This window comes from Myotis myotis, unplaced genomic scaffold, assembly GCF_014108235.1.
Source record: "Myotis myotis isolate mMyoMyo1 unplaced genomic scaffold, mMyoMyo1.p scaffold_m19_p_8, whole genome shotgun sequence".
Taxonomy (NCBI): Eukaryota; Metazoa; Chordata; class Mammalia; order Chiroptera; family Vespertilionidae; genus Myotis; species Myotis myotis.
In genome coordinates this window covers 28,320,052-28,345,433 of record NW_023416390.1, presented here as the reverse complement: position 1 = coordinate 28,345,433, position 25,382 = coordinate 28,320,052, and the positions used below count along the sequence as shown (strand labels likewise).

Genomic DNA, 25,382 nt, shown 5'->3' with positions numbered 1-25,382 from the left:
CAATGAAAAGGATGCATACAAGACAAGATTTAAGGTGACATTTTCCATTTTAGCATGATCTCCTATATGTTAATGAAACTGGATTTAAATAAAACATCGAGGATATATGATACTGTAGTACAATTAAGTGTTTTCCTCAGTCTGGTGGCCAAATGTCAGGAGTGACTATTCACTGTTCTCCGAGAAAAGCAGGATGTACTCACAGAGAAAACTGTAGAGGCTCAAGCTACAATATAAAGGCATGGCTACTACATGCATTACAGCCTGCAAAATACAAATTCAGCCAGCTATTCACCCTGGTAGTTACAAAGTCTCAAAAGTTACCTGACGTTGTCATGATGAGGATTAGAAGTGGCGGCAGCAGACCCACCACGCAACACGGGTCTAAGGCAGGTTTTTGGAGAAGGCACAAGACAGAATCAGGAAACAGAGAAGTAATAAAATAAAAGCAAAAACAAGACAAATAAATGTCAAATAGGATTATATTGTATGTTTCAATACAATATAATATATTTCAAATACTTTAAACATCTTTGTCTCCCAAGTCCTCCATTTTAAGATTTTCATAAATTTAATATTTTCAATGGGTTAAAAATAAAGGACATCTATGATTATGTAACAAAATAGCACCAACATATAAAATAATTTTTGGGTGCTTGTACTTTAATTTATGAAATTCAAGACAGAGGACAACTCTGTTTAAAAAGTGTAATTGCTCTTTTCCAGTTGGAAAAAGTCACATCAACTTTAGAAGCATGTCAAGAACTGGTTAGTAGCACCTGCATGATCATGGTTGCTCATCGACAGCAACAGCCCATCTCAAAATCTAAAAATTTCACATTACTCACAAATCCCACAATTGCTTCCTTCCCGCCTCTTTAATTTTGATTAGTGCCTGATATCTTAACGTAGCTGTGTCTCATTCAAACCCTGAGCTCTCCAGAGCAAAGCTGCAAGCCTCAGTTCTGGAGCTGAGACCAGAGCCGTGCTGTGAGGGACATACTACAGCATATTCCAGAAGCCACAATACTGAGTCTGATCGCGAGACAACCAGGAGCGACATACAGGGCCGTTGGAAATGAAGACTAAGGTGCACTGGAAAACTTTGTGGGGAGTGTCACTTAGCTCAGTACATACTTTGTTTCCCGAGGACAATGAGTTTCTTACTTAGGTAAGCAGAAACCTTTCCAAGAAATCTTACTTTTTAAAATCAGAAAACAAAAGTTCCACAAGGTCACTGGTCAATTCCCCAAAACGTAATCAGCAATATTTACTGAACACAGAGAGAAGGTTGGGGTATAGGATCCATATAAGGATTTTAGGAATCCTTACATTCTATTTTGAATGTCTCATTCTCTAAGTACTGATCAGGTTTAGCCTGAATTTAAATACCAAGGCAATTCTTAATTATAGTAAACATTTAATAGCAAATGCACTAGTTTTTGTTTGTTTTGGTAAGTTGACATACTTGTAGAATTTTGGCTATACTATAAATCATTATTTTGTCAGTTCAATATATTAAAGAAAGTTTTAATGGTTAGCTTATATGCTTCCTGAAGGCACTACTGTTGCTTTAATAACTTTCTGGAGCCTAGAGGATAAGAGATCCAGAGACTTCTGGGGGAAGACCTGCTAGAATTCTAATTTGTTCATTAAAGAACAGTGAGAAATCACATACGGCTTGAGACAGGTTTTAAACCCATCCCATCCTACTAATATATTTACTCTGTGGCATTAGGAAAACTGTTACTAGTTAACTACAATCTCACATTATACTAACATGAGAATGTTTAAATAAAGCCAATGCTGTGTGCTAGTTTGAAAGAAATTCACACTAACATGCTCAAATGGATCTGTCATATTCAGTATGTTCCACCACAGAGATTTCCCTTTTATAATGCAGAGCCAGAAGATAGTACAGTTACCTTTCACAACGTATTTCATTTTGTCTTCTTACACTGGCAATTGACACATATAATATAAGAGTAAATTAGACAGGCATTTGGCATAGTACCACTTTCTTCCATAAGTATAATTTAATACATTACAAATCTTTTCAAAGTTTGATAATATGTTCAACAGTATGTCTTGTGATGTGACAAAAGGAAATGAGAATCAAGGCTCTCCAAATTCCAGCATTAACTTGGATATTGACCATCTTGAGTAAAAAATAACCTAACTTAACAGAATATGTGTTTCTTTGTTTAAAAAAATGGAAACTGCTACAGTAAATAAACAATTTAATTGGGGGGCCAGGAATTATACACATATTTTAAAAAGACAAATTATAAATGACAAACACTATTTCAACTACATCTTTGCATTCTAGGTTTTCCAACTAATATATTTATACGGATAAAATTATGTACATGGTGGTTTCTTATATACTCAAAGCTTGTAGAATATGCAAAAGAAAACTGTATAAAAATAATCAAGCCCCTTCTAAAAATAAAACTGAAACATGCTAAGCATGACTAATATGTCAGTGTTTAAATAATGTTCTTACATACCAAGTCTCTTTTTAAAAATGTTAATATTTTGCATTGGAGAATGAGATATGGCGCTCTAGCAGATGTCAGAAGAGTTGGGCATTTCCTAACTAGCCAAGGGCTAAGTCATAATAGCATTTAAAATCCAAAGAACACACCTTGTGCTTGTCTGAGGTGCTTTGATAAGTTAACTTTGCTAATGTCTACACACGTTTTACCTTTGTCTTCATGTTGAGCTTGGTTTTAGATCATATAAGTTCTCATAAGATGAGAAAATGAGTATGTAATACATAAATAAACCTTTCAACAGTGTCCCTTTTTATGTTAAGCAACTGTGAATCTGCATTATTTTATGACAGTAGGCAGACTATCTTCTTCCTTCTCCCTTCCTCCCTCTCTTCTCCCTCACCGACTGTCAAGTATTTCTAGCTTAATTTAACTCTACCTAATGTGATGTCATAAGACCAAAGATAAGATATTACATTAGCGTAACAGCCAAGAGTAGTAAAATAGAAAGGAAAAAATGATGCACAGCAAGAAACATAAAAGCACTTGAAACTTTATAAGCAGTATCATTTTAAAATCATGCAAGTAGACCATTATCCAAATTTCACATTCCTAGCATTTATATCTGAAAAGTCATACGAGACAGTTCTGATTTGGCACTTACAATTCTGATTAAATCTTGTTCAGCATTTAGATTGCAAGAGACTGAAATACAACGATAAAAAACAAAACAAAGCCCTTTCAATGATGAAAGCATCCAATAAAACTAATAAGAATCTAACCTGCCAGGCTCCAAGATAACAACAATGGTGTGTACCCAGGAGCAAAAAATTAATACAACTACTTTATGTATTTTAAAAAATCTAATTTAACTGAATAAAAAAACATAATTCCTTCCCAGAAAAAGGATTTTAAAGTTATCAATTCATTACAATGAAAAAATAGATAAAACTTAGGGCTCAAAATAGTTTTTCATAATATAAAAATACAAAGTAAATTTTACATTACTAAGATTTCTGATTTTGTACTTGTGAGCTGGAGTCAAAATGTTTTTCCATTATTAAGAAAAAAAAATCCAACTTTTTTATAAGTTCCATATAACTGCATTGACCTGTGTGCATGTACTGGGGCTTTGTCATCTAGCTATTATTTAATATATATAGGATTTATAAGTATCTTTCTCATTCATATATTTTCACTGTAATAGCATCTGATATGTTATAGTTTGACCTAATAATCTAGTCTTTTCTAAGGACCAACTGTAATTAAAAAGTTAAAGAGGATACCAGGTAACGAATGAATTTATTTTAAGGAGGGTGGAGAAAACAGGCCATCGGAAATACTAGTTCTTAAGCTCCAGGTACTTTATATTTAGTCTCGTTTGAAGGCTCTCCCACCACACTGAATACAATTGGAGGCCATTGTCCCTATATCGGAAATAAGAGTAGTGGTGGTAGGTGAAAGGGGAGAGATTCCTCACAAGAATCCAGAAAACTAGGTAATATTATTACCCTTCATATTTTCTTAATAGATGAGAAAAACAAGGCCTAGAGAAGATAAACAATTTATCAAAGGTCATCATGAAGCTAGCTACTCAGCGGGGTGGATCAAGATGGAATCTAAGTAACCCCTTGAATACATGGTTTTTTTCCCTAAACCATGCTGCTTCTTCCAGGCCTCAAATATTCTGAGACAGTCCTTGAAGCTTCAGAGAGCATAAAAGGGACCTGAAACCTTGGGGAGATAATATAAAATTTCCCCCCTGCCATGGGCTTTCTCTTTAAATTCCTTCTGGTACAGTATTAAGTCCCTGGGCCTGAATGTATACTACTAGACTACCCTGGAAAGGCTCAGAAACTCCTGTGAGCAATATGGACAACTTGCCTATGAAGTATGGGAAAAACCCCAGGGGCCGGTGTGCAGATCAAAGCACTCAACAAGGAAGTTTGTCCAGAGCAAGCCATACACATATCAGTTCCTCAGGTAAGAAGTCAGGTTTATGGAAGAACCAGAGGAATTCACTGGGGATTCTTCATATTGCAAACGTCAACACTAACTCTCAGAGTTACTATATAAAATGTTAGGAGTGAAAAGGAAACAGACTGAACCTTTCGAATATACTGCCAGAAAGCTTCCCAAATTTCAACTTTTTAAAAAACACTATGTAGTAATGAAGGACAAAAATTGTGGCAAAAAATTTATTTGTATGAACAAGTCTAAGTATGCTATTAATGATTTTACTTGATGTTCAAAAGTTATCAATACGGAAAACAGATCGGATTTTCAAAAAGACAAACAGTACCTGGGATTTTCAACACAGGCCTAGAAATCCCTAGTTAGAGGAATTGGGAAAAAAAAGTCCTGGCAGCTACACTGACATCAATGTTTCAAATCTGTTTCATTAATCAACCACATTAGTACCATAAATGATGAAATCAAAAGACTTACTAAAGAAAATTAATAGACTCAAGTTCAATATCCTACACTCAATCCAGTAGCATCCCTAGCATAGCCAAAATGGACTCGAGTACCTAGAACAAGTCAACAAAACCTTTGGAAAAATCGTTATTCTTCCTGTGTGTAGTTATTAAGTAAACACTTTTCCCTGACTGAAGAAAAGCTACCAGAATCTTATGAAATGTGAATTTTGGACAATAATTTCAAATTAAAAGAAAGCAAAGCAAACTGTTTAAACCACTGCATCTTAGAAAGAGACGAAAGTGCAAACAAAAAAGGAAGACACCACAATCCACTAGAAGGAGCCAAAAAGTATGCAATGAAGCTGGCGAGAGTCTCTGATGGCCAGTCACCTGCGGTTTTCATCCAGCACATCCAAGATCTGCTGGTAAGCCCTACGAGTAGAAGACTGGATAAGCGACAAAATGCCACGAGCAGAGGAAAGATTAGGTCCATCTTCAGGTAACATACGGGGAGGACAGACCCGAACCTGTTGTGGCGATGGTGTCACACTGTTTATATAAGCACAACAAATGAAGAAAAAAAAACAAAAAACACTCAAGTCAGATTTTTATAAAACTTTAGCTGAGCAGTTTCCCCAAACACTTATATTTTAAGAATCATTTAATTTTCTTGCCCTTTTCTCCCACCCGTCATTTCCCCCTAAGAAAACACACACTCAGATAAGTTAATATTTCAAACTGTCCTAAAAGACTAGCTACAATGCAGCATCTGTAACTGGGTAGCCTTAAATAGCAAGTTAAAAAAACACACCTAATTATCAAAGAACATCTTTGGAGAGGGAAGAGCACTACAGCAAAGAGTGTGCTCACCCGCTAGCTTTGGAAGGCAGCGTTCTCTATGGGTGTATACTCCATTTCAGTAAACCAAACCGCTAACAAGCAACCTGCATGAGACTGGATGGTCGGACAGTAGATAGAAAATTCTGGTATGCTGGTGTCAGACAAGTTTAAACACATGAATTGAAAGTGATTCCATGAAAATACTATTTCAGTTATTTCACAGACAATGAAGCAAACTGAGTTTATGAGTAAATTTAAAGATGAGTTAAGTTTTAAAAGTTGTAACAAAAGTATTTTAATTTCTGGGCTTCTCTTTGCCAGTAATCTTACAGTCTTTTCCACATGAGCTAAGATTCAGTTTCTTTGGCTCCACTGCCAGTGCGTCCGACAAGCCGAACACATATGAATGAAGCAGTTTTACAGATGTAACCCGGACTCTAAAGATAGGTGTATTTTCAGAGACTTGTTTAAACCTCATCCTGTGATTACGTACAAAATAAAATGGAGCACACAGTGCACAACTGAAAAGAAAAAACTTTGTATTTTGACTTGTGTAATCTTTTCTAACTTAACGTATTTATTTGGAAACCACAAAATAAGTGTGGGATAATTTTTGAAAAAATAGCTATCATCTAATATTATTCCCACAGTCCCAGAAAATTAAAAACAAAATCTCCACAATTTTGTGAATAACTTTGAATGTTTTAATGATCCAAAATGAGAAGTACAATAAATATGAAAACCATGTTTTCCAAAGACTACTTAGAAGAGAAAGATCTAAGCCAAATCTTGACACACACACATATTGAGAACCTAATGTCAGGGCTGATTCACCATAGAAAGTAGGCCTACTGATATCAAAAGAAATGCAAGTTTTCAGATGCAAACTCATGGACAGTTACCCTAAAAGTCTGTCCAGAGACCAGAAATATTCTGGAATGTAGATAAGCCAACTTAGCAACTGCCCCATTGTACTTGGCAAAACCCATATTCAACATCCCAGAAGAGTAAAAAGAGCAGTCTGCTTGGTCACAAAGTCTAGGCACTAGTCTGTCACTCAGAATCCTCTAGGCAGCGTAGGAACACCTGCAGCTCTTGCTCTTTGTGAGAAACCAGACTGAATTCATGTTAGAAAAGTGTCACAAGAGGCAGGAATAAAAAGGGTCAGTTCCGTGATAGAGCTGCCAACATACCTGGTTAAATTTACCTAAGCAAGTTTTAAAAGACCAATTAGTACAATATTTATTGATATAAGTAAAGTTTTTGTATTTGCATTTTGGTGCTGAAATTAAATACTTTTGCATATCATTCTATATTAGTAAATAAATTAGTTACATACTACTATATTGACATCTATAATAATGAATATTTAGAATAATCTTATAGCAACAATGTCAATAAACTAAATACAAATCCACGAAAAAAGTTTGATAGATTTTTGCCCATTAAAAATTAAAAAGAAAGTATTTCCTTTGAGAGAAATCATTCTGTCAGTAAAAGCAATAGGAAATCAGGTGTATTTAGAAAGTAGTCAAGCATAAACTATTTTAAGGTTAACTGCAAAGAATTCTTAAGACAGAATGCACAGAAGGTAAAGTTCTAAAAGTCTGTAAGATCTCTTCCAATTCTAAGATTCTATGATCATATAATATTATAATCCTATATAATAAAAGGGTAATATGCAAATTGACCCTAACAGCAGAACGACTGGGAATGACTGGTCACTATGACACACACTCACCACCAGGGGGCAGATGCTCAATGCAGGAGCTGTCCCCTGGTGGTCAGTGCACTCCCACAGGGGGAGCTCTGCTCAGCCACAAGCCAGGCTGATGGCTGCCAGCACAGCGGTGGTGGCAGGAGCTTCTCCCGCCTCCTCAGCAGTGCTAAGGATGTCCAACTGCAGCTTAGGTCTGCTCCCTACTGGTAAGTGGACATCCCCCGAGGGCTGCCGGGCTGCCAGAGGGATGTATGACTGCCATCTTGGGCCTGATCCCCCAGGGAGCGGGCCTAAGCCAGCAGGTGGACATCCTCCGAGGGGTCCCAGACTGCAAGAGGGCATAGGCCAGACTGAGGGACCCCCCTGAGTGCACAAATTTTTGTGCACCGGGCCTCTAGTATGGTAATAAATGGGAATTAAAAACCTTACGTGATTCTCAATTGTAACTTAAAAATATGTAGAAAGATAAAATATAAAATTAAGTTTATCATTACTAGTAAAGATATTTCATCAAAGACCAATATAAAAAACCTATTTGGATTTCTGATGGTTTATCAAAAGAAATTACATTTTCAAAGATTAGTAAGAAATCTGCCTTTTTATTAATTTATACTGCAATCCCTCATAAACAGCAAAAACAGAATAGGGAGTATTTTTTAAACTGATGATCACATTGGGCAGTATTATGTATAGATTAAATGCCCTTGATTGTTAAAATTTATTTTCATCTATAGATGAACAAAATTACCCTAATTAGAAGCAATCTTTTTAAAGCCAAATCTTGACATATTGAGAAGTCTTTTTACAAATAAGCAAATATAAGAACAAAAAGGACTAATCCCCATTTTAATTATCAGTCTAATTTGAGCTGGCATACTCACCACTAGCATGGACTGGGAAGGGAAACAGAGAATGCTTTTAGAGTTAGTTCCACCTCAGTCCACTCATCCACCCAACCAAGGAAGAGTGACTTTTTTTTGGGGGGGGGTGGGGGGGATTTGTTTTGACAAGTGAACTACTGTGAGAAATAAAAAAAAGTAAACGTATTGCAAAGGCACTGAGATTATTTAAGCAAATGTTATAATATTAGTAATTTAATAAAAATGCACTTTGCTGATAAATTGATCCTAGTAATGTGATAAAACAGCAAAATCTCACCTTTATCTTTTTCTTTTATGAAAGATTAGACAATTTTGAAGAAAGCACCAATGTTTACCATGCTATTTCATTAGTAATAGCTCTACCTCATGCTTACATAAAATCGTATGACATGAGTGTTAAGTAAATAACACTAGCCAATGTCAAAACTCAAATTTAAATGAAAGTTTACTTGGCATAACAATGTCATCATTAAAAGGAAAGTCCAAAGTCAAATACCTCTTTCCCCATGGGTTTTCATAGGAATAATGTTTCTCAAACTGCGAGGATAATCTCTTTGGGGAGGCTCTAGCCCAAGGGTGGGCAAACTTTTTGACTCGAGGGCCACAATGGGTTCTTAAACTGGACCGGAGGGCGGGAACAAAAGCATGGATGGAGTGTTTGTGTGAACTAATATAAATTCAAAGTAAACATCATTACAGAAAAGGGTATGGTCTTTTTTTTTTTTTTTTTTAGTTTTATTCATTTCAAACGGGCCGGACCGGCCCGTGGGCCATAGTTTGCCCACGGCTGCTCTAGCCTCTTCCAAAAATGAATAAAGGTGCAATAGGAAAAGGGGGAGAAAGAATTTTCATTGGAACACAAATCTTGTGTCATTTCTCTTGAAATTTTAAATACAGAGAACACTAATTTGTTGCCACTGTTTAAGGCAATTTACTAGTTCCTAGACCTAGAAGCATAATAAGAGAACCAGAATAAGGGAAAAATCATTGGTTGCCAGAATGGCTTTTGTTGCTTAAGAACTGTATTAGTTTTTCAATTCTTATAACTAAATGCCAATATTTCCCTTCCCTCCATAGGTCTAATAATTGCAAAATATTCTTCCAAGCAGAATTTTAATCTATGATATATTTTTAAAAAACTTCAATGATAATCCACACTTACACTCCATTCTCCTCTGACTCAAAATGAAACAAGATAGTATGCTAAAATTAAAAAAAAAAAAAAAAAAAAGATTGGGATTACTAAACTTGGTTAAAATTGAATCTACAGAGAATATTCCAACCAAAGCAAAATAAAGAAAATGAAAAAGGATGCTTGGTCCTTAAGTGTAATTTAAAAAAATATATTGAATTTATTGGGGTGATACTGGTTAATAAAATCATATAGGTTTCAGATGCTTATGTGTAAATTATTTCATTTCACTTTCACCATTATGCCCCAAATCACACATAACTTTTTTAGTTGGTCTGGTTTTTCTATATAAAGTGTATGATGACAGTTTGAGAAATTCTGTAACAGAGGTACTAAAAAGCCAAACAGTAAGAGAATTAGGGTATTATATGCCAATTACCTGGTGAAATATTAGTATGACATAAGCCTGCAAAATAAAAATAACTCCTACTTGTGAAAAGCAGAGCAGATAAAATCTTACGTGTATTCCGGTGCAGAAATCGGTGCCTGGAACCTTGAAATTTTATTTCTTGGGGCAGAATCTGATCTGTGCCACCTTAAATAATAATTATGCTTCTTTTACATATTCAGTTTTTATAACACAAAGGAAAAGCTAGATACGATTCTACTGGTCAGAATTCATTTTTATATCTATAGCTGACCACAATCAACCCTACTGTCTGTTGAAAGTAATTAAGAGAACAGAGACCAGTACTCTTGTTCTTATACCCATACGTACTTCTATTCTTCAAGCCAAGGAATAAAAGTAAAGGCAGGCAAAGGTTCATGCACAATGACACATAATTACTCTCATATTACAAGGACAAGACTAACTTAGGTAAAGACAGCAATAGTCTGATAATTACTTTAGTAGAGGTAAAATGTAGCTTTATTATGTTAATAGTTTCCTCCTGACCAGGTTACCAAATTAAATAAAGTTCCTAAGGTTAATTAAATGTAGATTCTTAAAGATGAATTCAATTATAAGTTGTAAAATTAATAATGGTAGAAGAAAAGGCAAGGTTATATTATTACTAAGAAGACAGTTAAGTAACTTACTTAAAATGACATGGTAACATATATAATCACCATAATAAAAAGTATGGGTAAGTAATGTAAGCATTTCAATATTAAATTTATAGTTAAATATTCATGTTGATTTTACTACCAAAAATTAACACATGAGATTTTCAGTTTTATTAAACATCTAGAAAATGCCATTAAGGCAATTAAAAAAAAAAGAAATCAAATATTAGTGAACTCTGTTAATCTTTTCTGTTATGAGAAACTTATGTTATTGGCAACTGCAAAAATATCTTACGATTTAATCATCTACTCTAAATCATAGAGTAGGTTGGTTTGTTTACATAATACAGCTGTTTCCTTTTTCTCTCGTTTCTTTTCTGTTTCCTTCTTTTTAACTGAACTCAGCTACGGATAATATATATGTTGTGAGGAAAAAAACAAAAGTGATGCTAGACTGATGCTTTTATTTCATTAGTGTGAAATTTCAAAATATTAAATACCTAAATAAGCCATATCTTTATATAACAGAAAAGTTTATTAAAACCTTTGCTGCTGCCCTAACCAGTTTGGCTCAGTGGATAGAGCGTCGGCCTGCGGACTCAAGGGTCCCAGGTTCGATTCCAGTCAAGGACATGTACCTTGGTTCTGGGCACATACCCAGTGGGGAGTGTGCGGGAGGCAGCTGATCGATGTTTCTCTCTCATCAATGTTTCTAACTCTCTGTCCCTCTCCCTTCCCCTGTGTAAAAAATCAATAAAACATATTTTAAAAAAAAACAAACCTTTGCTGCCTTAAAAAGCATTATAAATAGAAAATAATAAAAGCTCCAAGGTTATATGTAATCATTCTGAGGGCACTAAATATCAAGAAGCTACCTTAGCCATAAACTATGTAGCTTTTTCACCATTTGTATAATATGCTTGTAAATATTTTAGAAAAATGATTTCATTGGCTGGTTGACATCACTGCCAACCAGGCACCTTCAAGGAAGTTATAAAAAATTTTGCATTATTAGTGGTTGAACATTTCAGATCAATCTTCCCTAAAGGAGATATGTATTAATTTGAACTTACTTTCCTCCTATATAACCGTTCAGAATAACTGTAACTACTCTAGGGGGCATTTCAAGATTCCTCAAGAAATCAGAGAAGTTACCATTCTGGCACCTAACAGAAGAAATGCCCATCAAAGACCATTCTGCATCCCTATAGTCACTCTTCGGTCAGGTTCAAACTAGAACTTGGTATGTTTAATAAAAATGGTATACTTGTATTGTATACTCTAGTTATTTTGCATAGAAATTTAAATGTTTTGCTTTTACCTAGATTTGCAAGAGAGAAATGTTTCATCTCCTAATTCTTTTGCAGTTCCCAAAGAAGCTAACATTATAATGCTTGGCATCAAATATGGTTCACAATGAATGAGTTCTTAGTAACTGACTGAACAGTTACTGAAGAAGACATATTAATTTACATAAAATATCTAAATCATCTACTTTAAAAAGCCACAATTACCACTGGCTTTTAGACTTAAAATACTGACCAGCATTTAAAGGGATGTTTAATTTATTAAAAACCCTTAAGTTTTAATAAAACAACAAGAAAGAACTTGCCTGATCTAAAGCATCTTATAGTGGGGGAGCTTTACGATCAGGGTGTGATAATTTAGCCAAATGAGAAAGAGTTTTAAACAAATAGTCCTTTAAGCAATATACTTGCATTTTTGGAAAATAAGAGGAATCTAGTAACTCAATAACTCAGTAGGCAGGAAGCTAAAAAATAATCCTGGAAAGGAAAAAAAAATCCACTCGTCTATGATATGTTGTTTACTACAGCTCATTAGAAGCAGAGCTAGAAAACGTTAATTCACAATCTTATGACAAAAATTGAGTCACTTGGAAATAAAGACTTTCCTTATATAAAGTGTTTACCTTTTATTTATTTTTTAACCTACATGCTACATAAATAGTTTTGAAGGATGCACAGAACTGAGCACTTCACATTTATCAGTTTTTCTTAAGTATACTTTATAGAAGAGTCCCCATATAGCCAATTCATTCTTTGCTAAGACTATCATATACATAAAAGATAACGCTGTTGAAAAATGTTCACAACTAACAAATGGTCAGGTTTTTAAGGCTATTAAAAGTATTGCAATTATGTAAAAGTAATGCAAATGCAAAACAGGTTTTAAATGCTATTAGAAGTAAATTGTTTCTTAGGGTAAAACACATACTTCTTCCTCCTTTTTTGAAAAAATATTTGAGAATTAAAAAATGTAAATTATTTAGAAAAAGATGAGACAGACAACATCTATAGAGAAAGCTTAAAAAGGAGATACAGTACTTAGTGGTGTACTCACATGGAATCAGTTCTGACCAGCTGTCCATTTTGGCGAACAGCATTTTCACTCATAGAGCGCTCTCTTTTTAGTCGGCCAACTGCACGGACCTGTTAGGCACAGAGAAAGGTAAGGGAATAGGAAATATTCTTAGTAGCCTAGTAGCTGCTTAGCATCAAAAGAACCTTAATCAAGACTACTCACAAAATTTAGCAAAAAATAAAATAGATAAATAACCAAGAATTGCTGCTAGGCATGTGTAATATAGATAGATATATTATTTAAGAACAATTCTCAACAGTTTTAAAGGCACATATATTATAGAAAATTTGTATTTCTATTATAAATAAATATTTCTGGTTTCTGGGGTTTAAAAAAATTCAGATTTGTTTGGATATCTGAAAAGTAGACTAAAAAAATAGTCTTCCTAGCTTAAAGCCTTTGGCATTCCAGAAATAGCCACAATCTCCCATCCCATATGCTCTTCTTACAAATGTATCGACTTCTTTTCATTAGGGATGGGATCTACGTCCACTTTCCTTGAAATTAGGAAGATGGATGCAATATGGCTTCTGATGCTGGGTCATAAGCCATAGTAAGTTTCTGCCTTTTTTCTTGAGACTGTTCATGTGTGCAACAATGGCACCATGATGTGAGGAAGCTTAAGTCGTCACATGAAAAGGCCATGTGTAGCCTAGCTGAGATCCCAGACACCAGCTATTATTAACTGACGTGCATAAACCTCAGATGATTGCAGCCTCAAGCTGCCAAATCATCCCGTCTATGAGACTCCCTGCCTTAGTTCCACATATTGTAGACCAGAAACAGGTTTTCCTTATTATACCTGATGCAAATTCAAAATAAACAGTGCAGCTGCCACTGTTACATGGCCCCCTTATAATCATTATCATTAAGCCGTTCCAATTTCCCTCTCCCCCAAACCCCTTAAAACCACTAATCTGCTTTCTGTATGTGGGAATTGCCTATTCTGGATATTTCATGTAAGTGGGATCATACAACATAAGGCCTTTTCTGTCTGGCTTGTCTTAGCATGTTTTCGATGGTCATCCATGTTGTAGCAGCTATAAGTACTTTATTCCTTATTATGGCTAAATAATATTCCACTATATGGATATACCACATTTTGCTTATCTATTCATCAGCTGATGAACATTTGGGTTGTTTCCACCTTTTGGCTATTAGAGACCTTTTTGCTTTTCATGACTTGAAGGACGCTACTGGCATCTAGTAAGTAGAGATCAGCAATGCCGTTACAAAAGGACAACCTTCACTACAACAAAGAATTAATTATCCAGTCCAAGATGTCAATAGTGCTGAGGTTGAGAAACCTTAGCATATGCTGTAAAATGACTACTACATAATAAATGATTCAGGGATTTCACTTGATACTGAATAGCATCTGAATGAGTCATCTATGATACCAGCACACAAGGCCTTACTGCCCTTTTATTTCAATCCATTTTCAAAAAACTACCTGTCTTTCATCTTTCATATAGTCCTTTCCAAGGAGGATAAAGGACCTATATAACACAGGGAAGTGGCGTTTCCTAGTAGTAGGTAATGGTCTTAAGTTGGAAGTTTCTGCATAAGTGTTTAAAATAGTGGGAGCAGGAAGATCAAAAGAAAAATATAACTAGAAGAATATTAAAGGGAGGGTTTCTCTCCTGGCAGAATCCTTACTACAAGATAATACTATTCACGGCTGTAATTTCTGGTGGGAACTTTGGGGAGCCGAAAACTGGGCCTCCAACTGGGAGCACGCTGTGGTTATCTTTTGTCTTATGTAATGATCTTCATAACTTTCATTATTCCTTACTATTAAAGAATCTTTGTGTGTGTGTGCATCTTTCCCTCATTCATACCACTATGCAGGAACTATGTCTCACAATGTAGTATCTTACAATTAAATTCAAAGAAATATTTCTTAAATAAATACAATTCTGCAAAAATCTTAGTGCCTTTTCCATCACGTGAACACTCAAAATTTAGTGCTTTTCACCAAGCAAATATCTAGAATGTCCACAATTGCACCTACAAGTTTATTTTCTCTATAACCGCAACAGAAACTTCCAACTTAAGACCATTACCTAGTACTAGGAAACGCCACTTCCCTGTGTTATATAGGTCCTTTATCCTCCTTGGAAAGGACTACATGAAAGACGAAAGACAGGTAGTTCCATTATCAATAAAAAGATGTTTCACATTGTCTCCTACTAGCCTCATAGCACAATTTCAGAAGGTATAATGAAAAAGTTGCAACTACAGAAATCATCACAGAAAAGAAGTTTTACAAAACTGGCCCTGAATCAGTGGCAGAGGCCAGATCTGAATATGGCTACTAACACCTTATGAGTCCATACTGCCATCTATAGGTCAACATGGCTATTAATGTTACATGGCACAGCAATTAACTCGGTAGAAACTTTTCAGCAAGCAGGGAGAATAGGTAGTAACAACAAAAAAGGGAGCTTCCTTTGCTCTGTATGCCAGACTGCTTTTGTAACAAAGTGATGCATTAGTCTTTTTCTATGCTAAATTTCCCAACTTTTTCTGTATCACTGAAGGTGAAGTGCCTAGGTTCATGATTTCTCCAAAATCTGCTTTTTCCTGAGACATAATTTAAATTAAAAACAACAAAATAGCAGAATATCTTATTTGGGATATCTACAAACCAGAATTTATAGTAATCAATGGTCCAAGCAGAAGGCTTTCATTAAATGTTGCTAATGATATGATTTATAGCCTCTTAACTCCCCTTTAGCTTTTGCTTTTTTCTGTATTATTTCAAATTCAGTTGATGTTAAAACTCTACTTACTTCTTCATTTTGGGGAGTTGAAGGAGGCCTTTCTAAATCCAGAAAATCTAGTGGTCTTTCACTTAGTGTAAGTACACGAGGTGGTGTTTTTAGTGCCAGAGGTTTTAAAGAAGTTGACTGAATGAGGTCAAGATCTCCTGGCCTTGAAAATGGAATGTCTTCATTGTTTCCTGGGAGTAAAAATATAAAAAGGTAAGAAGGGAGGTTTTAAAAAGGTAGTACTTTTATTAAACTATATTTGCCACTACATACCCACTAGAATGGCCAAAATTAAAAAGACTGACAATACAACATGCTGACAAGGATGTGGAGCAACTGAAACTCTCATACATTATGGATGGGAATATAATAGAGTACAGCCAATTTCAAAAATAGCTCGACAGCTTTTTATAAAGTTAAACATAACTTATAATATGATCTAGCAATTCCACTCCTAGAGATGTAAAAACACATGTCCTAACAAAGATTTATACATGAATATTCATAGCAGCTTTATTCCCAATAGCCCCCCAACTTAAAAAAAAGAAAAGCCCAATGTTCCTCAACAGGTGAATGGATAAACCAATCATGGTATATCTACACAATGAAACTGTGCAGGAATAATAACTCTACTGAGTTATTATTATTCAGTAATAAAATGAAATGAACAAGATACAAGCAACGACAGGAAAGAATCTCAAAAACATAACACTCAGCAAAAAAAGCCAGACCCAAGAGTATACAGTGTATAATTCCATTTATATGAAACTCTAGGAAAGACAAATAATCTCTGATTATAGAGATTACGGTTGCCTAAAATTGAAGGATAAAAATGAAATAAGATGGGCCACAAGGGGACCTTCTGGGGTAATGAAAATGTTCTATAACTGGACAGTGGTAGAGGTACATGGGTGTATACATTTCTTAAAACTCATCAAGCTGTGCCCTAGCTGGTTTGGCTCAGTGGCTAGAGTGTTGGCCTGCAGACTGAAGAGTCCTGGGTTCGATTCTGGTCAAGGGTACATGCCCAGGTTGCAGGCTCGATCCCCAGTGGGGGGTATGCAGGAGGCAGCCAATCAATGATTCTCTCATCATTGATATTTCTATCTCTCTCTCCCTCTCCTTTCCTCTCTGAAATCAATAAAAATATATTTTTTAAAAAAACCTATCAAGCTGTACACCTAAAAATTATACACATTATATATATACTAGAGGCAAGGTGCATGAAATTTGTGCGGGGGGGGTGGCGGGGAGGGCAGGGGTGTGTGTGTGTCCTTCAGCCCAGCCTGCACCCTCTCCAATCTGGGACATCCCTCTCACAATCTAGGACTGCTGGCTCCTAACCACTCACCTGCCTGCCTGCCTCATTGCCCCTAACCGCTTCTGCCTGCCAGCCTGATCACCCCCTAACCACTCCCCTGCCAGCCTGGTCGACGCCTAACTGCGCCCCTACTGGCCCGATTGCCCCTAACTGCCCTCTACTGCCGGCCTGGTCTCCCCCCAACTGCCCTCCCATGAAGGCCTGGGTCCCCCCCAACTGTCCTCCCCTGCTGGCCTGGTCGCCCCTAACTACCCTCCCTTGCAGGCCTGATCCCTCCCAACTGCCCTCCCCTGCTGACCTGATCGCCCACAAATGCCCTCCCCTGCTGGCCTGATCACCCACAAATGCCCTCCCCTGCTGGCCATTTTGTGTCCACATGGGGGCTGCCATCTTGTCTGTTGGAGTGATGCTCAATTTGCATATTACCTCTTTATTATATAGGATATAAATTATGTATTACACCTCAATAATTAGTTGATTAAAAATATTGCTTGAAATTTTACACTATTGTAATAAATAAAATTTCTGAAAAAATTGTGAGTTGCACTTTCTAACCCCAATGTTTTAAAAAACCATAAACTTTCCTAAAAATATATAAAACAAAGATATGCACTTAATACCCAAATGTAAAATACCTGCTACGACAATCCTCTCTGGAACCTGCATAATCACACTGGCATTTGGAACTCCTTCTTGGAATTCTTGTTCCAGGTCAGCATTTGGTGGTGCTACCTTTAATTTTTCCGGGACCCTCATTCGCTGACTAATACCTTCGGTGTATTCCATTTCATATTGAATTCGACTAATTTCCGCCATCTCGGCAGCAGTGGGAGAAGGAAATGCTACCCCACTCACTCTGTGGGCAAAAAAAAATTAAAGACAGTGTGATGAGTGTGAAAATGTTAGTTTTCTCTGCATTGTGAAGTTAGATGACAATACCTTATTGAAAGAGCAAAAAGGGACTTCTCATTTCTGAGTACTGAATACATACAGAAGAAAAATAAAAGGTGAAGAAAATGTTTTCTTTAACTTAATGCCTTCTCTCCCTTATCAGTTGAAACTGCATCTTGAAACTATTGTTTGGGAGCAAATTTAAAAAATTATTATATAATCACAACATAATGGACTCGTGTGTGTGTGTGTGCCTGCGCACGCGCACACACACACACATAGACACACATGCTGTATAGATATGCATGCTGCTTATGACTCAAAAATGCCTGAAAGAAAACTTAAAATTAAAATTTCCTAATCAATTATTGGAGGAAAAGCTGCTGGGACTTTGCAAAAAGGAAATTTGAAATTGTTGTCATGCATGGAAAAAAAAAGATGAAAATCAGATTTATAAGGCTAATAAGATTAATTCTAAATGTACTAAAAAAGATGCAATACCTTGAAAATCACAAAATACAAATTAAAACTCCTCTTGCTGAATGTATATCTGATGACTGAGATGCAATGAATACCAAGATAGCATATGCACTAATAAATCCTTAGTGTATACATTCATTTTGAGGGATTCAAAGTTTCACATTAATTTGTATTTAACATCACATTTACATGTATATTATTTTAAAGCATGACATGCCTTTAAGGGGAAAGATGGTACAGATGCATTGAGTAACCTGAATTAAAGCAGGATCCATGCTCCAGGGAAATGCAGTAGAAAGAAAGTTGCCCCAAAATACAAAATGCTGATAAAAATGTAAAAGAGCATGGTTAGCCTATGGCAATTAGCTTTCAGGCCACTATCGCTCAAGCCTATTAATACCAGCTCAACTGAATAAAATGTCACTGACCTTCCTATTGGTGAGTCACAGGTTTTTCTTTTACTCATTTTTAATATAGTTAATACACGTCTATAATAGCTATTAAAATACTGCTACCCTGTAGTTCAGTTTACTTTACACAACAATTCCCCTACAGATCTGAATTTTTTTGGAGGTGTACATAACAACACGGACACTGCTTTTCCAGCTGTAAAAAAGAAAGAATAAAAATCAGTATTACAATAGTTCATTTCATAAGAAAAATATGAATAAAAGAAATATCTACTTAAAATAATTTTTGAATTTCAAGAGGTTTGGGGCTTGATCTGAGGAACAAATTTTCAAATCCCTCCTAAAAAAAGTTATTCTACATAGTTCAAAAATCATAAATATGGTGTAAAGTACAGTTACTATTTTATGATTTTGCCAAAAGGATAAAGAAAAGCTAACCCAATGTATATACAAATGAGAAGTCAGATTAGAAAAAAAAACAAAAACACTTTGCTGTACAACTCTACTCATTACATTTTGAAGAAGAATCCTCTTCATTTTATTGACTAATGAAGAAGCCACAAAGAGAATGTAAAAGGCAGAGGTAAATGTATTTCAAGCAGCTTTAATATTTGATCTATAAGTAGTGTTTTCTTTCAAAAAAATTAACTTTGGAAACGAAATCATACTAAATTTTCAGCAAAAACATTAATCAAGGGCAATAAGATATTAAGGACAGTATAAGTGCAAGTCAGAGCTGGGATATTTCTTAAGCTCCATGTCAGAGATGTATTACACACCTTAAACTCCACCTCACTGAGACGTTTAGGAGAGTTCTTAGAGGTTGCTCAACGGGTTAATTATGACTGCGAACTTGCTTTTTTATTCTTTACCTAAATGTATGAATTTGAAGGATCTGGCATGCAGATGTTTTAAAGGCTAAGAAAAGAGAGCTACAAGAGAAAATCTTTACTCACAAATGTGTACCAGCCACTACTTGCTATTTGGCACTATCTGCTTCTGTGCTTCATAGCAATCCTTTAACTTGCTTCAGTGTGCACGTGCTGGATGTAAGCCCCTTTTGTCCCTGGGGGAGAAAAACAGGGGCTAATTGAGAAACTAGATGATACCACATTAGGAATTCATTTCTGGAAATTCTCCAAATGATAAAAGTCATCAAAGATGCAGAGCCTTAGATTTAAAAAACGCCACAAAATAAAGAAACACTGAAAAAGCTTACAACCAAAATTTATTTATTTTTAGAGAGCTGAAGGGAGGGAGAGAGAGAAGTGGAAGAAAGAGGGAGGGAGACAGACAGACAGACATGGATTCACTGCCTCCTGAACATGCCCTGACCAGGAATGCAACCCGCCTCCTTTTGGTAAACAGGACGATGCTCTGGCCAACTGAGCCACCAGACAGGGTCCTACTGCCATTCATTAGTTAAGCAAGATAAAATAATAGACTCATTATTTCTGATTTGAATTTAGAAAAATGTAGCAGATGAAAAACATATATAAGTTAAAAAAATCTTAATACATATATATACATGTAAATGTATATCTGCATACATACACATATATATTAGGAAGTAACAAATGTAATGGCTAAATTTTACTTAGTATTTAATTCCATACATAACAATTATTCAGTATTTAATTTAAACCAATAATATGTGCATGCGGTACAAAGCATGTAAGAAAATACAGAGAAAATAAAGTGTTCACAGATCCTGTCCTGTATCACCACTCAGGTCCCCACAGACAATCTCTAAAATCAATTTTTGTGCATCATTCTAGATGAGATACTCATCCTATACTTGTGTGGATCAGAAGCACAGTAAATGCTTATATTTAGAAATAACACTAAAAAGATGTATCTCAAGAAAATTATAGTCTTGGGACATTAAAAACTGAAGTTAGCCCTAACCGGCTTGGCTCAGTGGATAGAGCTTCGGCCTGCGGACTCAAGGGTCCCAGGTTCGATTCCGGTCAAGGGCATGTACCTTGGTTGTGGGCACATCCCCAGTAGGGGGTGTGCAGGAGGCAGCTGATCGATGTTTCTCTCTCATCGATGTTTCTGACTCTCTATCGCTCTTCCTTCCTCTCTGTAAAAAATCAACAAAATATATTAAAAAAATAAAAATAAAATATATAAAAAAGAATTGAAGTTATACAATAATAAACAAGACTCACAAATTGTAGAACATTATCTCCCTGAAATGTGCTATTCTCTACACTCCATTTACTGCATTTCAGTCTTATTAACTTTCCACTGGACATTCTATTCTATAGCAACAGCTCATCTTACGAGAATCTGAGTTGGTCAAGTATTACAGACTTAGATCATAAAGGTGGACATGAAAAAGACAACTTCTGGAAAAAGCCAAATTACTCCTATAGCCAATCAGAGTTACTTAAAGAGTAAATGAAACTTTTCTACAAAGATTTAATGCTGAACTGTCCCAATTACTTGGATTCTGCTTATGTAAAATAAATCAAAATCTAACTTTTTACTTTCCCTCATTAGACTATGACATTTTTGGTAATATATTTTGACAATAAAGAAACTTCTCATTAGGAGTTAAGATATTAGTTCTTGAAGTTTTCTCCCTTAGAATCTACTAGACAACCAGTACTGATATCCTGTTATAAAACTAAGGACACAAAATTTCTCTCAGAATCACAGATGATCTTAGAGCTCTACTTTCTAAGCCCAGTGGCTCCCAAATATCAGTAATTTGCCAACTTCATGGTTTTACTCATATTCACACAGCACATTTACTCTTACACTAATCTTTCTTTAACCCAACTTTTTTAAAGGAAATTTTACATCAGTACCTTAAATCACAGTTTAAATACACATAACAAAAACTATTACAAAAACCCTCAATCAGACACCACCCAGAGTCAAGTCAGTCACATCCCACTCATGGAAAGTATCCCAATTTTGGCGCATAATGGTTCATGCTTGACTTTCTTATTTTCTATGTCAAAACACTGGGACCCAGAGAAAAAGCATAGGGAGTGACAGAAACAAATTGGGTCAAACTGATCATGGTTGCACAGATTTATATAATTGCCTAATTACAAAAAAAAAAAAAAAGGCCAGTTCTTTATCACCCATTGTGTGGACCTAGTTCAAGGTTTTAATCTAGGTCACCTGTTTCAGTTCTCTTTCCAAGCAACTATCCTTAAAAGGATGTGTTTATTAGAAAGTCAGGGTGTAGCAATCCAAAATTAACTTTAGCTTAATAAAAATCACTGAAAACTTGGAAAAATATAAATGATCGAGTTTTAAAATACGGTTTTGAATCCACAGAAAACAACTTTGAACACCAGAAGGGAGCAGAGTACAGCCAAACTTCCTAGATCCTAAAAGGAGGCAGCCCTATCGCACAGGAAGGAATAGAACACACGATTTCCTTTTGGAAAGAACAGCAAAACCAATTCACACGCGGTTGAAACCAAAACGATAGAAGCTGTCCCGCCCCCCCCCTCCCCCCCCAATTTAACTACATGGGGAAGAACTCCTAAATACAACTAAATGGTTCTAATTCTTCCCAAACCCATTTTCCTAAGGGATTTTGCTCTGGGATCTCATTAGCTAACGACACTGACACAGAAGCACATGCTTTTCATCCGGGAAGAGAAAACACAAGTTAACATGCGAACTGCAGTTAAAATTTCTCCACGGATGAGAGGCCCGGAAACAACCGGTTCTATATTTGGGAACGAAGAACAAGGGCCCCGGGCCTTTCTTATCTTCTGCAACTAAAAGGCACCTCCGCTTCTGAGAGCCTCCTCCCCCGGGGAGAGGAGGCGCCTGGCCCCGAGGCTGTAGGACAGGACTCGTCCCGCAGACCCGGGGCAGGGGCCAGGCTCGGCTCGGCGCTGCCCCCCGCCCCCCGCCCCCCGCCCCCCGCTCCCGGGAGGGAATCGATCGCAGGAGCAGCTCAGGCAGGTGCACCTGCCAACAAGGATGCTCACAGGCTGGGCCCGCTGGGCCTCTCGCGCCGCACCCGGCTTTCAGCAAGGCCTTTCTTTTCCAACACGCACTTCCCACCAAGTCAAAAGAAAAACAACAGAAACTACTTTTCAAGACGGCAGGTGTCCGGTTCAAGGTCACATACTTAGAGAGGCCAAGGCCCGGACCGGAGAGAGGGAGGACGCCCAGCAAAGCGCCGGGTTCAAGCTCAGGACATCCCTAGGGTCTCCCCTCCTCTCCCCCCCGCCGACACCCCCAAGCTATTTTCTAGATGGAAAAAAAGTCCAAATGTTTCGACCATGAGACGGCGACCTAGAAAGGGTGAAGAGGTTGCCCCAAACGTGTGCAGGGCAGTTTCCCCTCAGGGCCAGATGGGGAGGCCAGGACTGAGAAGGCGGAAAGGTCGGGGTTGAGGGCGAGAAGCCCGGGGGTCGGGGGTCGGGACTCGGGCCGGGGAGGCACCCGGGGCGCACCGGGGCGACGCGGGTCCCCCGGGCAGCCGGAGAACCCCAGCCTCGGCGCCGGGCTGCAGGTCCCGGGTCCGGAAGACGTCAGTACTCACCCCTGGGCCGGCTGGAGGGTCCCCGGCGAGGGCCGCCGCCCGCCGGCTCCCGGGGGCTCAGGTGGGCGCTCTCGGAGGCCGTTGGCCGAGCGCACGGAGGCGCCCGGGCAAAACACCGGCCGGAGCGGCCCGCAGCGGGCCGGCAGAGACGCGAGAACGGCCGGGGCTGGCCCCTCCCGGGACCCGTAGCGCAGGCAGCGCCGCGGTCACGTGACGCGGCGGCGCCTGCGGGCGGGGCCGTGACTCCGGGATCCCGTCCCGGGGGCGTTTCTGGCGCGGGCCCTGCACCAACCGCAGGGAACGACTTCTCACGGTAGGTGTTTGGTTCTCGCTTACACAGAGATCGCGATCTCTGAGAGCCGCATGTCCACAAGGAAACCTTCGGCACCAGTTAAACAACTACTTCTCCTGGGAATCTGCCGATGTCGCTAGTTCTGCAAGTGACTTTAAAAAAAATTATTTTATTGTTTAAAGTATTACAGATAGTGCATAGGTCTCCTTTTTTTCCCCATTGACCTTCCCCGGGCCGGCCTCCCCCCTCCCCCGTGTCTTGTGTCCATTGTTATGCTTATATGCATGCATACAAGTCCTTCGGTTGATCTCTTATCCGCACCCCCCACCCCCCGCCCCCCACCGTGCCCAATACTCCCCGGCCTTCCGGCTGTAATTTGACAGTCTGTTCAATGCTTCTCTGCCTCTGTATCTATCTTTTTGTTTATCAGGTTATAATGTTCTTTATTATCCATAAATGAGTGAGATCATGTGGTATTTTTCTTTCATTGACTGGCTTATTTCACTTAGCATAATGCTCTCCAGTTCCATCCATGCTGCTGCAAATGGTAAGAATTCCTTCTTTTTTACCGCAGCGTAGTATTCCATTGTGTAGATGTACCAGTTTTCTAATCCACTCATCTAATGATGGGCACTTAGGCTGTTTCCAAATCTTGGCTATTGAAAATTGTGCTGCTGTGAACATAGGGGTGCATATATCCTTTCTGATTGGTGTTTCTAGTTTCTTGGGGTATATTCCTAGAAATGGGATCACTAGGTCAAATGGCAGTTCCATTTTTAAATTTTTGAGGAAACACCATACTGTTTTCCACAGTGGCTGCACCAGTCTGCATTCCCACCAGCAGTGAAGGAGGTGTAAGTGACTTTTTAAAAATTAAATTTATTTGGGGTGACCTTGGTTAATAACATTATATAGATTTTAAGTGTTCAGTTCTATAATCCATTGTCTGTATATTGCATCCTGTGCCCAGTCTTCCGTCACCATATGTTTGACCCCCCTTTACCCTTCCTTACCTCCGCCCCCTTTCTCCTGTTAATCACCATCCTGAAGGTGATTCTTAAACACTTTAAGGTTGATGACTGTTTAGGTTCCTGAACTCTCAGACCTTGGTTTGACGGGCTTCCCTAATCTGTCAAGACGAGAATCCCGGAGGACTTAGGTTTCATTGTAGTGAGCCTTTGTTAAGCTTCAGAGACCTCCCTCTGGATCTAACCATCTTTCCTTCCGCGGGAAAAACCAGTACCTTGTTCACCAACATCGGGACGGACTGACGCCAAATGGCGGAATACTTTGTATGCCTGGACTTGAGCCGAACAAAGACCTACTTGAGTCTGTATTTCCCTAGAATTAAAGATATTCCAGAGATGTTACCATTGTGCAAAATAATGTGGGAGGCCCTCTGAGAATGGCAGTCTTGGCCCCTTCATAGCAATGGCAAGGCATTCCTCTTTAAGAGATTTATTTTAGGACCGATTGGACTTTCCAAACCAACGTTTTTTTGGAGGCAGAAAGAGACCAAGGTGGATGAGCCATCTATAACCAAAACCTTCAGGAAGGAGGGCCCTGCTGCTTCCACCACTACCCTTTCACGTTTTAATTAATTGCAGTTTGCTTTTTACTCCTGTCCCCTACCCCCCAAGAAAATGAACTTTTAAATGAAGACTGTGTGGTTGAAAAAAAAAAGGATTCTATGGAAAGTAACCTCTGATCATAAGTTCCTAACAGGGCAGGTCACGGTGAGTAGTGATTCC

At 37.8% G+C, this 25,382-nt stretch overlaps 1 protein-coding gene across 15 annotated transcripts in view; it reads right to left on the bottom strand.

Annotated features, from left to right (window-relative positions):
- The window catches only part of MFF (mitochondrial fission factor), a 31,353-nt gene extending 7,856 nt beyond the window's left edge, over nt 1–23,497 (bottom strand). For 2 of the 15 annotated variants that reach the window (XM_036320437.1, XM_036320448.1), the window contains exons 1-10: nt 23,340–23,497; nt 19,768–19,877; nt 18,830–19,007; nt 17,666–17,886; nt 15,731–15,900; nt 12,915–13,003; nt 10,009–10,083; nt 5,306–5,464; nt 1,926–1,958; nt 325–384 (exon numbers count right to left, since the gene is read on the bottom strand). In XM_036320437.1, the coding sequence (XP_036176330.1) occupies nt 325–384; nt 1,926–1,958; nt 5,306–5,464; nt 10,009–10,083; nt 12,915–13,003; nt 15,731–15,900; nt 17,666–17,886; nt 18,830–18,867 (845 nt within the window). In that variant the 5' untranslated portion in view covers nt 18,868–19,007; nt 19,768–19,877; nt 23,340–23,497. Of the gene's footprint in view, nt 1–324; nt 385–1,925; nt 1,959–5,305; nt 5,465–10,008; nt 10,084–12,914; nt 13,004–15,730; nt 15,901–17,665; nt 17,887–18,618; nt 18,810–18,829; nt 19,008–19,767; nt 19,878–23,339 lie in introns of those variants that run through there. The other 13 variants (XM_036320441.1, XM_036320439.1, XM_036320438.1 and 10 more) reach the window with 13 other exon arrangements.
- Between the last annotated feature and the right edge of the window lie 1,885 nt (nt 23,498–25,382).